The sequence below is a fragment of the Sorex araneus genome, chromosome 8 (assembly GCF_027595985.1).
Source record: "Sorex araneus isolate mSorAra2 chromosome 8, mSorAra2.pri, whole genome shotgun sequence".
NCBI classification, from domain to species: domain Eukaryota; kingdom Metazoa; phylum Chordata; class Mammalia; order Eulipotyphla; family Soricidae; genus Sorex; species Sorex araneus.
This window is the reverse complement of record NC_073309.1, coordinates 12,045,955-12,058,493: the sequence shown is the minus strand read 5'-3', so window position 1 is coordinate 12,058,493 and position 12,539 is coordinate 12,045,955. Positions and strand designations below refer to the sequence as shown.

The window sequence follows — 12,539 nt, the reverse complement described above, 5'->3', positions numbered from 1 at the left end:
GATCCCTGGGACCCTGCTTCCTCGGGCCCTCGGCACAGCTCCGGGGCCCTTTGTTTCTGTGCGTCTTGCAGGAGCACTGGCGACCCCCTAGCCCAGAGCAGACCCTGAGCGTGTCAGTTGCCTGATTAGCGACCCCACCTTCTCCCTTGCCAGCTGCCAGCCGCAGGGGCCGCGGGGAGGGCTCAGGGGAAGGATCGATGGGTTTCGGAGAAAGGGAGAAAGGTATTGATCTTTCTCCCGAGGGTCGCGTTTCCCAGCGACTACACGCGCTTGAAAGCGAGGATGTGCACCGAGTTCCGAGTCTCACGGCGCTGTCGCTCACCCGAGCAGAGCGCAAACCCTCTCTCTCCCTCTTCCGTGGGACCGGAGCCCTGAGAGGGGGGGGTGGGGGTGGGGGGGAGGGAAGCATGGTCGGTTGATGCTTGGTGCCTGTGGGCCGCCCTCTGAGGGACGCTGCTCCTTCCCCAGACACGGTCCCCGAGCTCCCCTGCTCCCCGGCTCCGTCTCTGCTCTCTCCAGGCCATTTTTCCTGGCTTCTTTGTTCTGTTTCGGCGCCTGTGGGAGTGTAGGAAAGCTGCTGCTTTCCTCAGGTTGCTATTTTTAAAGACATTCTGCAAAGTTGCTGCCAGGCCGCTCCTGACGCCCTGGCAGCCGCTGCCCCATCCTGCCCCTGGCAGCAGGGATGGCGGTGGGGCGGGGGGCGGGGGGGGGGCTCCTGGCAGCACCATCCTGAGCCCCAGAAGCTTCAGAAAACAGCCTCCACCTCCACTGCCTTCGAAATGTCCCCCCCGCCCCCGGTTAGGCCCCTACGCCCCTTGTCTGCGTTTTTTGTGCCCTGGCATTCTGAACCCTCTGAACTCCCGTACCAAACCATCTCCCCCCACCCCCAGCCAGCACAGGTTGAGATTTGTCCCACCGCAGCTGTCTGGGCCTCTGTCCCTGAACTCCCCGACCCATCAGCACCCCTGCACCGTTCCTGGCACCTGAGCGGTCAGACGCCCCCCTCCCCCCGCCCCGCTCCCTTCTCCAGTGAAAAATCAGGCGTGCTCTCCCCCACAGACCCCGGGTCCCCGTGTAGCCATCCAGAAAGGGCTGCAAATGGCATTTAGGTCTTGCAGAGAAGAAAACGCCCTGGAAATAAAAGGCTCTTCTGAAGCTCGTTGAGGGGCAGAGAGAGCGCACAGCGGAAGGCCGTTTGCCTCTCGCCCTCCTGCACCTCCCACTGCCCTTCCTCGGCGTGTCTTTCTCCGCTGGCGCGCCCGAAGCCGCTCTCTGACTCGGACCTGCGTGCATCAAAGGCAGGTGTGGGCTGGATGCTTCAGGCCGCAGCCCTGGAATGTGGGCCCGAGCCCCCGGCCGACCTGTCTGCCGCCCGTTTCTGAGGAGCCCGTTGCTCTGCAGGCCGTGCTGGGCAGGATCTGCCTCGTGCCCGCGCTTCTCCGGGTACAGAACGACTGGGCCAGAGTCCCGGTTGGTCCTGACCTCACCCGCTGCCCGCTCTCCCACCTTCCCCGTCTCTTCCAGTCCCCTCCCCGTCGTGTACCCGCCTTCCTGCCTCTCCTCACCTCACCTCTGCGCTCTCTCATTGTCTCCCCTCCATGGGGTTCCGAGTCATCTCGGTCTTGTCCGAGTGACGGTATCGCGGGCACGTGTAATCACACGTCACGTTGCTATGACAGCCAGCACCTCTTTACTCCTCAAACAACTTGCAGGGCGCGTGGGGATGACTCACCGGCAGAGCACCTGCCCGGCACGCTTGAGGCCGCATGTCCGGCCCTCGGCATTGTCCCACCTGCGCTGACCTCGACCTCGGTTTGTGCGTGTGCGACCCCTGGTCACTGCAGTGACACCCACAGGGAAAGGAAAACAGGCAGAGAGCGAGTGCGGCGCTAAGGCGTTGGGTCTGCGTGTAGCTGGCTCTCGTTTAATCCCTAACATTTCTCTTTGGTTTTTATATTTTTATTTTGGGGTCATACCAAGTGGTGCTCGAGGGTGACTCCCGGCCCTGCACTCAGGAATGACTCCCGGCAGTGCTCAGGGGGGCGGGGAGGGACCATATGGGATCCAGAGTTGGAACCGGGTCAGCTGCGTGCCAGGCAAGTCTCCAACCCACTGTACATTCACTCCAGCCCCTAAGCCTGAGTATTTCATGGCCCCCCTGAACACAGCCAGGAGTGACCACTGAACCCCTCCTGATGTGACCTCATGCCACCCCCAAAGCAGTACACACATATTTCATGTGTATATGCTTTATGCTCTCCACTTCCTTCCACATCACTGTAGCACTATAGCACTGTCATCCCGTTGCTCATCGAGTTGCTCGAGCGGGCACCAGTAACGTCTCCATTGTGAGACTTGTTCTTACTGTTTTTGGCATCTCGAATATAGTGGAAGGAAATAAGGCGGGGGGTGAGTAGGGAACATGGGCTCCATGTGTCCCCCCAGGGTGAGTCCCAGCTCCTCCCTCTACCAGCTGTATGGCCTGGACAGGCGGGCGATTTTATTTGTGCCGCATGTGGGTGTGGGGTGGGCATCACTGCAGATCTAGTGCCCATACCTGGCGCCTGCAGGTGCTGTGCAGGGTGATGAAGAGGAGCCTCCAGGGCCAGAGGCTGGCCCGGGGCTGAGCATCTGCATGTGGGTTGGGTCCCCAGCGCCGCGTGGTCCCCTGAGCATCCCCAGGCCTGGTCCCCTCAGCACAGATCAGGAGTAGTAGCCCCCGAGCGATTCCGAGTGTGGCCCTCGAAACCGAAGAAATAAAAAAGAAAAGCCATTCGTTCCTCAGAGCTGTCCTCCCCGCCCGAGCTCACGACAGGACACAGCCCTGCCCCTTACCCAGCACCCACCGTAGGTGGGGCCAGCCCTGAGAGCTTTCTAGGTCTTCATTCTTTTTTTTTTTTTTTTTTTTTTTTTTTTTTTATTGAATCACCAAGTGGAGGGTTACAAAGTTCTCAGGATTATGTCAGTTATACAATATTCAAATACCCCTTCCTTCACCAGTGCCCATCTTACATTCCCAACCCCCCCAGTCTATCTGCCGCCCCCTCCCACCTCCCTAGTCCCCACCCTTATACGTGATAGGTTTCACTTCATTTGCGCTTATCTCGATTACATTCCATGTTTCAACACACAACTCACTACCGTTGCTGGGGTTTCCCCCCAAAAAGAAAAAGACAGTCCTATTGCCAATGAGGCATTTGATAATTCTCCATTACTAAGCATATAGAGATATTAAGACCTGCTGTTTGTTACATAACTTTTCTTTTTCCCCCTTGCCCCGCGCCACCGAGTTCACGCCTGTTTAGTAATCGCCACGCTGTCTGACAAAGGGAAAAAAAACCGAAGAGGATGGTTATTTCCCGTCATCAGCCGGCGTGGGGCTCTGGCTTAGTTGATAGTCTAGTAGAGTGTCTGGAAGCAGTTTCTGGAACCAAAGCTCTTGCGCTGATATCGGCTCCGGCTCGAGATACCACCAGCGTCCCGCTGGTCCATGTACCTAATTTTTCCCCTTATTTCCCATTCCCACGCCACCAGGTCTGTTTGCTTAATGGACATCACACTATGTTTGACACCACGCCACGTTTCTTCCCGAGAAAGAAGGATATTTCTTCTCAGCCAGCGTGGGGATATAGCTTAGTTCAGTCTAGAGAGATGGCTACCATTTTGATTGCCTTCAATATTTCAACAAAATACTTACTATTCTTGTTTAGGTCTTCATTCTTGCAGCCTTCCTAGGAGACATTTTTGGATGTTTTGGGTTTTGGATTTTGGTTGTCTTTTTTTATTTTGTTTTGTTTTGGTTTTGGGACCACATCCAGCATTGCTCAGGGGTAACTCCCCTGGCGGTGCTTGGGAATTGAACCTAGGTTAGTTGCTTGCAAGGCAAATGCCCTACCCTCTGTACTCTCTCCAGCCCCAAGGGTTGTTTTTGTCTCCATTTGGGGGGGGATCACACTCAGCGATGCTCAGGGCTTACTCCTGGCTCTTGCACTAACACAAAGCACATGTTTCGTCCTTGGAGCTCTCTCTCCAGTGCCTATTTTCTTGCCTTTTTTTTTTTTTTTTTTTTGGCCTCATGTATTGGTTCGTAGAAGAGTGAATTTCTAAGAACAATTAGTGTAGGTAGCAGTTAAAGCATTTTTATTCCATTATATTTAGCAGCACATTCCCCCCCTTAAAATCCTCAGCTAAATCTCATCTTCCCAGCCCTCTTATTTCTACCCTTGCCTCGTTTGTGGTTATTTGTGTTGTGTCTGGTTGACCTCAGCAATAACAGAAGAATAAATTCCATTCGCCCTTTGTGAAATCACCTTGATGTGCGATGTTCCCCCTCTCCCCATGGTCAAACTAAGTTTTAAATGCAGATGAATTGAAATTACTAAATACCTTGACCAAGCTATTCAGCTTCCATCCAGGAGAGACTTCCTTTGCCTTGTCTTTATTTTCCAGCCGCCCTTCATTCATTGTGATGATGTTGCCTTTATCATCAAATCAATAAGGCCAGTTAGGAATGAAAAGGAAGAAAGACATTTGCCATTTATTTCTCCTTTTGATCTCAGCCGATACAAAAACCACTTTGGGATGGTCTGGTCAAGCGCTTTGGGCCGAGCCGCCCTGATTCCCCCTTCCCCATTGAAAGTGCACCTGTGTGCCAGCTCCCTCTGGGGGGGTGGGCTGGGTGGGGCTGGTTCCGGCTGGTCTTTTCTAACCTTCACATCACCTGAACACGGTCCTTCTGCCTAAGGCAGGTACTGTGCACTGCAGCAAGCTGGCGCCTGGGTCAGAGGAATTGAGGGGCAGGGGGAGGGGGAAGGAGGGATTCCACCCCCCACAGCCCCCGACACCCCTGTCCCAGCCCAGAGGAATCTCACACTCAAAATTCTTATAATCAGCCACCTGAACCCACCCCTTCCCCGAGAGATGTTGGGCTAGGGACGGGGGGTGGGGGCTTGTTTAAGATCGCCCTGGCCTCGGAGTCTCTCAGATGGCAGGAAAGAAGGTTTCTTTCAGAACCAGAGTGAGGGTGCAGTGAGTAGGGCACTTGGCTTGCAGCCGCTGACCTGGGTTCCATCTGAGGCATCCCTTATGGTCCCCCAGCACCCGCAGTGGGTCCTGAGTGCAGAGCCAGGAGTCACCCCAGAGCATCTCCCGGCATGACAACCCCCCCAAAAAAAACAAAACATAACAAAAAAAAAAAAACGTTTCGGCCCCCTACCGCCAGGAGCTAAGCCCTTTCTCCTCCGATGCTGCGCATCCCCACGCACACCTGTACCCCCTCCGTCCTTCCTGAGTCCTTGGGCCCGGCCGCGGGAGCGGAGAGAGAGCAGGTGTGCCGGACTCCTAATGAGGGGTTTCCTCCGGGGGGATTGCCTGTATCCTGCCCCCCACACAGGCTCCGGGGAGGAACGTTACCTTTGAACTCTCCTTGTATTCAGCCCCTGATCCGTGGGATTTGGTGGCAATCCCTGGCTGGCAGGGCGCTTTGATCCTGGGGAGTCCAGAGGAAGTCCTGTGATGTGTGGGATCCCCAGCGCTGCGGGGATTGGGGGGAAGCCGTGCCGAGCTAGGCTGCTCCGAGAACCCATTAATTAAGAAGGAGCCTTTGCCTACTGAGAAAGCAGATCCGCTGGCAGATAACAAGGCGCCCCGCGCCCCGAGAAGGAAGGGGTGTTTGCGCGGCATTACCGGGATCTCAGGGCCCCGCAGCGCCCATGGGGAAATTCCTCCCCTGCGCGGGGAAGAACCAGGCGGGCGCCTCGGCAGAGCTAAACGCTTTCGAACGGCCTCATTAGCAGGGAGACGGAACCTGCCTCCACACGGCGCGGCAGAAGGCACCCGCCCGAAGCCGCCAGGATATTTCTGACTTGGCAGAAGACACCCCGGGGGCTGGGGAAGGGGTTCAGCAGTGCCCGGGGTCCCGTTCTTGGCACGGCACCGTCAGGAGTAGCGACTCCTGAGCACCCAGGGGTGGGGGGGGCAAACCCCTCCCTTCTTCAGTTCAAAGAAGACACTTTTTATGTGTCCCCAGAGGCGTGCTCGTTTCGGGTTGGAGAGCACTGGGCGGGCGTGAGGCCGTGGTGGCCCGAGGGAAGGTTCTGGATTATTCCCCCTGGATCCCCAAGGACCCGCTGGCCCTCGGTGATCACGGTGATCACGGGGTAGTCACTGTGAGGTGGAAATCGGCTTCCTCTCACACTGTCATCCTGGGGTGGGCTCAAAAAACTGAACCCCAGGGGGTCTCGGTTCCTTCCCGAGCTAACCTGGGAGCACTGCCCATCCGAGCCCAGGGGCAGACCCTGAAGGTGGCCCGGTGGGGCACTGTGGGGCCACCTGCTTAGGCTGAAAGATGCAAGGTCTCTCGTTCAAAAGACAAAAGGGAAAAGTGCCCCTCGCGGCTCCGCACTAGACTGTTTTTACAGGCAGGCTGTCTCTCCTGACGTGGTGTTGACTCTTCCAGGTAGAGAGAATTTCCAGCGTGGAACTATTAGCATGAATGTCGTTGTTCATCTTGATATTGTGCAACTGCCAATTTCAAATGCAAATAAAAGAGTGCTTATATACAGAATCGCCAAAATTGCACAATTTCTGTTCCATAGCTGCTACGGGCAGACATTATTTCCTTCTCAGCAGAGCCGTGGAAACTCCGCACAAACGAAGTTAACTCTTTCCCCTCTTGGCCGGCGCTTCCCCCGGCACGCGTTACCTTCTGCTCACTGAGGAGTTAGAAAGAACGGAGGTCAGGGTGTCCTGTCGCCTTTGTCTGTGTCACTCAGGGGTCCCCAGGAACTTTATGACATGTGTGGGCCATACCGTGCCCAGCAAGACACGCCCTCGTCTCTCCCCCGATGGAGTGGGGCCACGCCCCATGAGAGGGCTCCTAGTTCTGATTCTTCGTTTTGTGATTGTGACTTTGTTCGCTTGGGTTTGGGCTGCTCAGAGACGACCCAAAAGGGGTCACTCCTGGAGGTGTCTGGGGAACCAGGCAGGACTGGGGATCAAACCCTGGGACTCTCGAGTGCAAAGCATGTGCTCAACCCATTGAGCCACCTCCCCGGCCCTCGTCCGTGTCTTAGAAGTCCATGACCTTCTTGTGTTTGACGAACATTCAAGTTCAAGAGTGGCTGGAATGGGTGCGAGCGGGCGGGAGCAGGGGCTCTCTCGGCTGTCAGGCTGAGCCCCCGTTGCTCAGTCTCAGACGTCATCTGGGTGTCCCAGGCCCGGGCGGCTTGCCTTGCTGTTCTCTCACACGCTGTGGGGCCCTCGGAACTCCACGCTGCCGGGCCTGGCCCCGGCTGCGCCAGCACCCGGCAGAGGATGCAGGCGTCCCACGGGGCTTCGCTGAGGGGTCACAGATTCCGAGGTCACATCCTTTTGTGATGGTCACAGAGAGCATACAACACTCGCTGGCCGCCGTGTGACCGCAGGCCCCGCGCCCTCCAGGGCCGCCCTCGCTAGCAGCTGGCGCGGTTCCAGCCGGACTTCCTAGAAGTTTGCCCTTCTGCCAAGCGAGAGGCCGCCCGGCAGTGGCTCGCAGGCCCGCCTTCTTCCAGTCCCACGCGTGCCCGTGGTGACACGAGGTGGGCTCAGGACCCCCACCAGGGTGCCCAGGGCAACACTCCAGCCCTCGCACCCACCCTGGTGAGGCCAGCGCTTTCCTGAGCCACTGCTGGGCTACAGACAGCCACGGGGGCAGGGAAGCGTCCCCGAGGAGGAAGTGGCCATTTAGGCTGAGGGTGACGAGACTGGGAGTGCGCAGCCACGGCCCAGAGGGGCTCTCTGCAGGGAGGAGTATCCCGGCACCAGGATACGGGGCCTCCAGAGGGGGCCACCAGGAACTAGGGGCTGCACTGGTGAAGCCCCTTCCCCTCTCCACTGCCTCTAGGGCAGGGGGAACAGGATCATTCTTTTATTATTATTATTATTTTAATGAATCACTGTGAGATACAGTTACAGACTTACAAACATTCATGATTGCGCTTGCCAAACATCATTCAAGAACCCATCCCTCCACCAGTGCCCATTCTCCACCACCAATGTTCCCAGTATCCCTCCCACCACCCCTGCCCCTCCCCACCCCTGCTTCTGTGGCAGGCTCATTCCCTCTTACTCTCTGTCCCTTTGGTGTTAGGGTTTGCAATACAGGTGTCAAGCGGCCATCGTGTTTGGTCCATAGTCCACTTTCAGCACGCATCTACTATCCCGAGCGATTCCTCCAGCCATCATTTACTTGGTCTCCTCTCTCCATCCCAGCTGCCTTTTCCCCCAGCGCCTGAGACCGGCTTCCAGGCCAGGAAGGGGGGATGCTGGGGGGGAGCAATCCTCCTGACCCTTCTTTCATGTGGAGCAGGAGCAGCTTCTAGCCAGGAAATGTTCCCCGAGTGGGCCGCGGCCACATACCCGCCACCTGCCCCCTTGTCTGTTCCTGCCCTTTCTGTTCACCATCACCACTGCTTCCTGTTCCCGAGGGTGCCCACTCTCCCCTCCGGCCCCTCGTCTGCCCTCTCTGCTCCCGCAGACGTGGGCCTCGTTCTCGTGTCCTCTCTGCACTCTCCAGGGGCCGCCTCTGGGTCTCTTCTAACAGTTTAGTCGCCTTAGGAAAATCTTTGTCTCATGGTTGACTCAGTTAAAGACCAACTATTTTTTTTCTTTTTTGGATTTTTGGGTCACACCCAGCAATGCACAGGTGATACTACTGGCTTTGCACTCAGGAATTACTCCTGACGGTGTTCGGGGGACCATATGGGATGCTGGGAATCGAACTCGGGTCGGCCGCATGCAAGGCAAAGGCCCTACCCACTGAACTATCGCTCTAGCTCCTAAAGACCAACTATTAACCCAGCTTAATAAGTAACATATTAAATAAAATAGACTCTAAGCATTTCATACGTATTCATCCACTAAGTGGTTTCTATAAAAATGAAAGAAAGGATAAATGTCTACATTCTTGTCTTTCTCTTTTTTCTTTCTAATCTTCCTCCTTTTTTGACATTAAACATTGGCACAAGTCTCCAATGTACAACCAACTCATAGTTGAAAGCTGCCAAAATTCTGTCCCCCTTCTCTCCCATCCCCTCCCCTCCCCTCCCCTTCTCTCCTTTCCCCTCCCCTTCCTCATTGCAGTTGCCATGGCCAGCACACTTGCTGGTTCTTGCCATTGACTGCTGGTCTTGGGGGACCAAACTATACACGCTGTTGCAGGGCGGGGGACCCCGAACCACCAGGACCACATCCAGTGCATGTGGGTGGCACTGCAGGCTTTCGATGTTCCTGGGATAAATTCTTCACACCCATTTGAACTAATTCTATTTGTTATTTTTGGACCACACCTAAAGGACCACACCACCCCGCTATCTCTCTGGCCCCTGAACTAACTGTTAGGCCAGATGCATGAGTGTAAAAACTACCACAGCTTCAGTGGCATTTAACAGAAGGGATCCAACCGAGTGGCTCTGATCGGAGAGACCATATTTCTTCTAAGAAAGTACACAGCCAAGAATCCACAAAGGAAAATGCAGGCTCCACTACATCAGAAACGTAAAATTCAGAGCCAGAGAACTGGTACAGGGGCTTAAGATGCTGGCCTTGCACGTCACTCACCCCAGTTCCATTCCCGTTGCCGCATATGGTCCGTTGCCACTTACAAGCACCATTGGGTATAATCCATGTTCCTCTTTCAAAATGTGAGTTTTTTGAGGGGGCTGGAGAGATAGCACAGCGGGTAGGGCGTTTGCCTTGCACGCAGCTGATCTGGGTTCGATCCCTAGCATCCCATATGGTCCCCCGAGCACCGCCAGGAGTGATTCCTGAGTGCAAAGCCAGGAGTAACCCCTGTGCATCGCCAGGTGTGACCCAAAAAGCCAAAAAAAAATGTGAATTTCTGGGGCCAGGGGTGTGGCACAAGTGGTAGAGCACATGTCTGGTGTGTGCGAGGCCCTGGGTTTGGGCCCCAGCACCATTTGGCTACTCCCCACTTCCTAGCACTGCCCGCTGTGGCCCTGGGCACTGCCTGCTGTGGCCCTGAGCACTGCCTGCTGTGGCCCTGAGCACTGCCTGCTGTGGCCCTGAGCACTGCCAGCTGTGGCCCTGAGCACTGCCTGCTGTGGCCCTGAGCACTGCCTGCTGTGGCCCTGAGCACTGCCAGCTGTGGCCCTGAGCACTGCCTGCTGTGGCCCTGAGCACTGCCAGCTGCGGTCCCTATTTTTTAAAAAGTCAGTTTCTTCAGGTGTCACTTTTTTTCACAAAGAAAAAAGTTCCAACTTGGGAAGAAAATATTGCAATTCATACAATAAATAAAAGGCTCCTTTTTTCACAGACAAAGAGCCCTTATAAATCATAAGAAATTAACTACATATACCAGAATTATATATACACATATAGTTTATTAAATTTTTTAGATGAAAATTTGAAACAGCAAAATGCTTTTCATTTATTTTGCTTTTGGTTTGGGGGCCATGCCTGGCAATAATTGGGGGTGGGGTCACTCCCAGTGGAGTTCAGGGGGAACCATGCAGTGCTGGATCCAGCTGGGGCCCCCAGGAGCAAAGCGTGCAGCCCAGTGCTCTGAGCCATTTCCTTGGCTCTCGTTTATTCTCTTTTTGGTTTTGGGGCCACACCCAGCAGTACTAGGTTACTCCTAGCAACTGGGGGGGTGCATGTGGTACCAGCGGTGCCAGGGATTACTTGGAGAATATTGTGGGAGAAGAGGTTTTATTTGGCTTTGGCTTTGCTTGGGGCCACAGCTGGTGGTGTTCAGGGCTCACTCTGGCTCCATCACTCCTGGTGGACTCCGGGGACAATGCTGGGTGCTCAGGATCAAACCCAGGGCTGCTGCGTACAGGAGCCCCCCCGCCTCCGCCGTACTCGGACCCGGACTGTTCCAGGGTGAACCCAGGGCTCCAGCACTCAGAGCGTCCACCCCAGCCCTCTGGGCTACCTCTTCAACAACGCTTTATTACTTGCTTTAAAGAAAACAACTTTAGGGGCTGGAGCAATAGCACAGCAGGTAGGGCGTTTGCCTTGCACACGGTCAACCGGGGTTCAGTTCCCAGCATCCCATATGGGTCCCTTGAGCACCGCCAGGAGTGATTCCTGAGTGCATGAGCCAGGAGTAACCCCTGTGCATCGCCAGGTGTGACCCAAAAAGAAAAAAAAAAAAGAAAACAACTTTAGAGCCAGAGAGATAGAGCAGGGTCAGGTCTTGTAGGTGCCAGCCCCAGGGTGTACCCTGGCACCACATAGGGTCTCCCAAGCACCACTAGGAGTGATCCCTGAGCACAGAGACATGACTGGCTGTGGCCCAAAATAAAACCAAAAGGGAAAAAAAAATGACAGGAATTCCCATTGTGTTGGGTGAAAGTGTATCAGCACAGTTTCTATGACCTTGTCCATCTGCATTTGAAGTGAATTTGTCTTTGTTTTGGGACACACCCAGTGCTCAGAGCTGACTCCTGGGTCCACACTCGGGCTACTCCTGGTAAGATAAGAGTGCAGGGTGCAGGGGATCGGTTTGGGGGCCATGCCTGGTAATAACTGGGGGTGGGGTCACTCCTGTGGTGTTCGCGTGCAACATACGTGCCCTGCCTGCTGTGCTCTGGCCCCTTATGTGGATTTTCGACATGGACTTTCCATAATGATAGATAAAAATAAATACGTAAATCTATAAAATAGATTTAATAGATATGCCTCTACATGTCTGCATGTATCCGAATGTTTACCGCCACAGTACCTGCAATAACAGTGAGAAATACACAGTGACTCTCTTCGATCACTGGGACGGGTGGCTGAAGTCTCCAGCTGGGCCAGAGAACCCCTGACGCCCCTTTCCCAGAGTGGCCCTGTTTCTTGAGGGAGGGTCTGAGTCCCCAGCCCCAAGGTTTCGGGGAGTCGCTCCGCCTGCTGGCGGTGGGTGCCTTGGTGTCGCCCCCATTCCCCGTCAGGCCAGGAGAGCAGAGCAGCAATGAAAATGGGCCCTGGCGGTGTTGGCAGAGCTGCGCTCGAGAGCAGCCCCCGTGGGCCCGTGTGACCAGGCGTGGGGCGTGGACAGGGGACGCTCTTCAACAGTGGCAAGACCCGGCTGCTGGTGACAGTGTCCCTTGGGCAGCCTCAAGAGGGGGGAGCGGGGATGAGGCCGAAGCAGTCCTGAAGAACAGTGTGAAGGACGGGAGGGAGTGTGGTATCGTGGCCAGAGGGGGGCTGGGAAGGGAGCGTTGGGGGTCCCCCGGGCAGGAGGTGACTCTGAGCACTGTTGGCCGGCAGGTAAGGCGATCTCTCCCTCTCTCCAGGTGCTGAGGGACGTCCTCAAGGACCTGTACCATCTGCTAAAGCACGTGGTGCGCTCAGAGCCCGACGACGTGGCCAGGCTGCACGCTGAGCTGGCCCTGCAGGAGCTGGACGAGATCATGAGAAACTTCCTGTTCCCACCGCAGAAGCTGGAGAAGAAGATCGTGGTCCTGCCCTAGCCCTAGCCCCGGGCCCGGCGCAGTGCCCAGGCCTTCCAGCAGGTGGCCTGGCAACATGGCTGCCCTGGCAGTGGCCTTGGG

At 55.7% G+C, this 12,539-nt stretch overlaps 1 protein-coding gene across 1 annotated transcript in view; it reads left to right on the top strand.

Annotated features, from left to right (window-relative positions):
- Positions 1-12,471, top strand: part of TANGO6 (transport and golgi organization 6 homolog) — a 156,985-nt gene extending 144,514 nt beyond the window's left edge. Inside the window, exon 18 of the mRNA XM_055145697.1 lies at positions 12,282-12,471. Coding sequence (XP_055001672.1) covers positions 12,282-12,458 — 177 coding nt within the window. The 3' untranslated portion in view covers positions 12,459-12,471. The remainder of the gene's footprint in view (positions 1-12,281) is intronic.
- Positions 12,472-12,539: the final 68 nt, after the last annotated feature.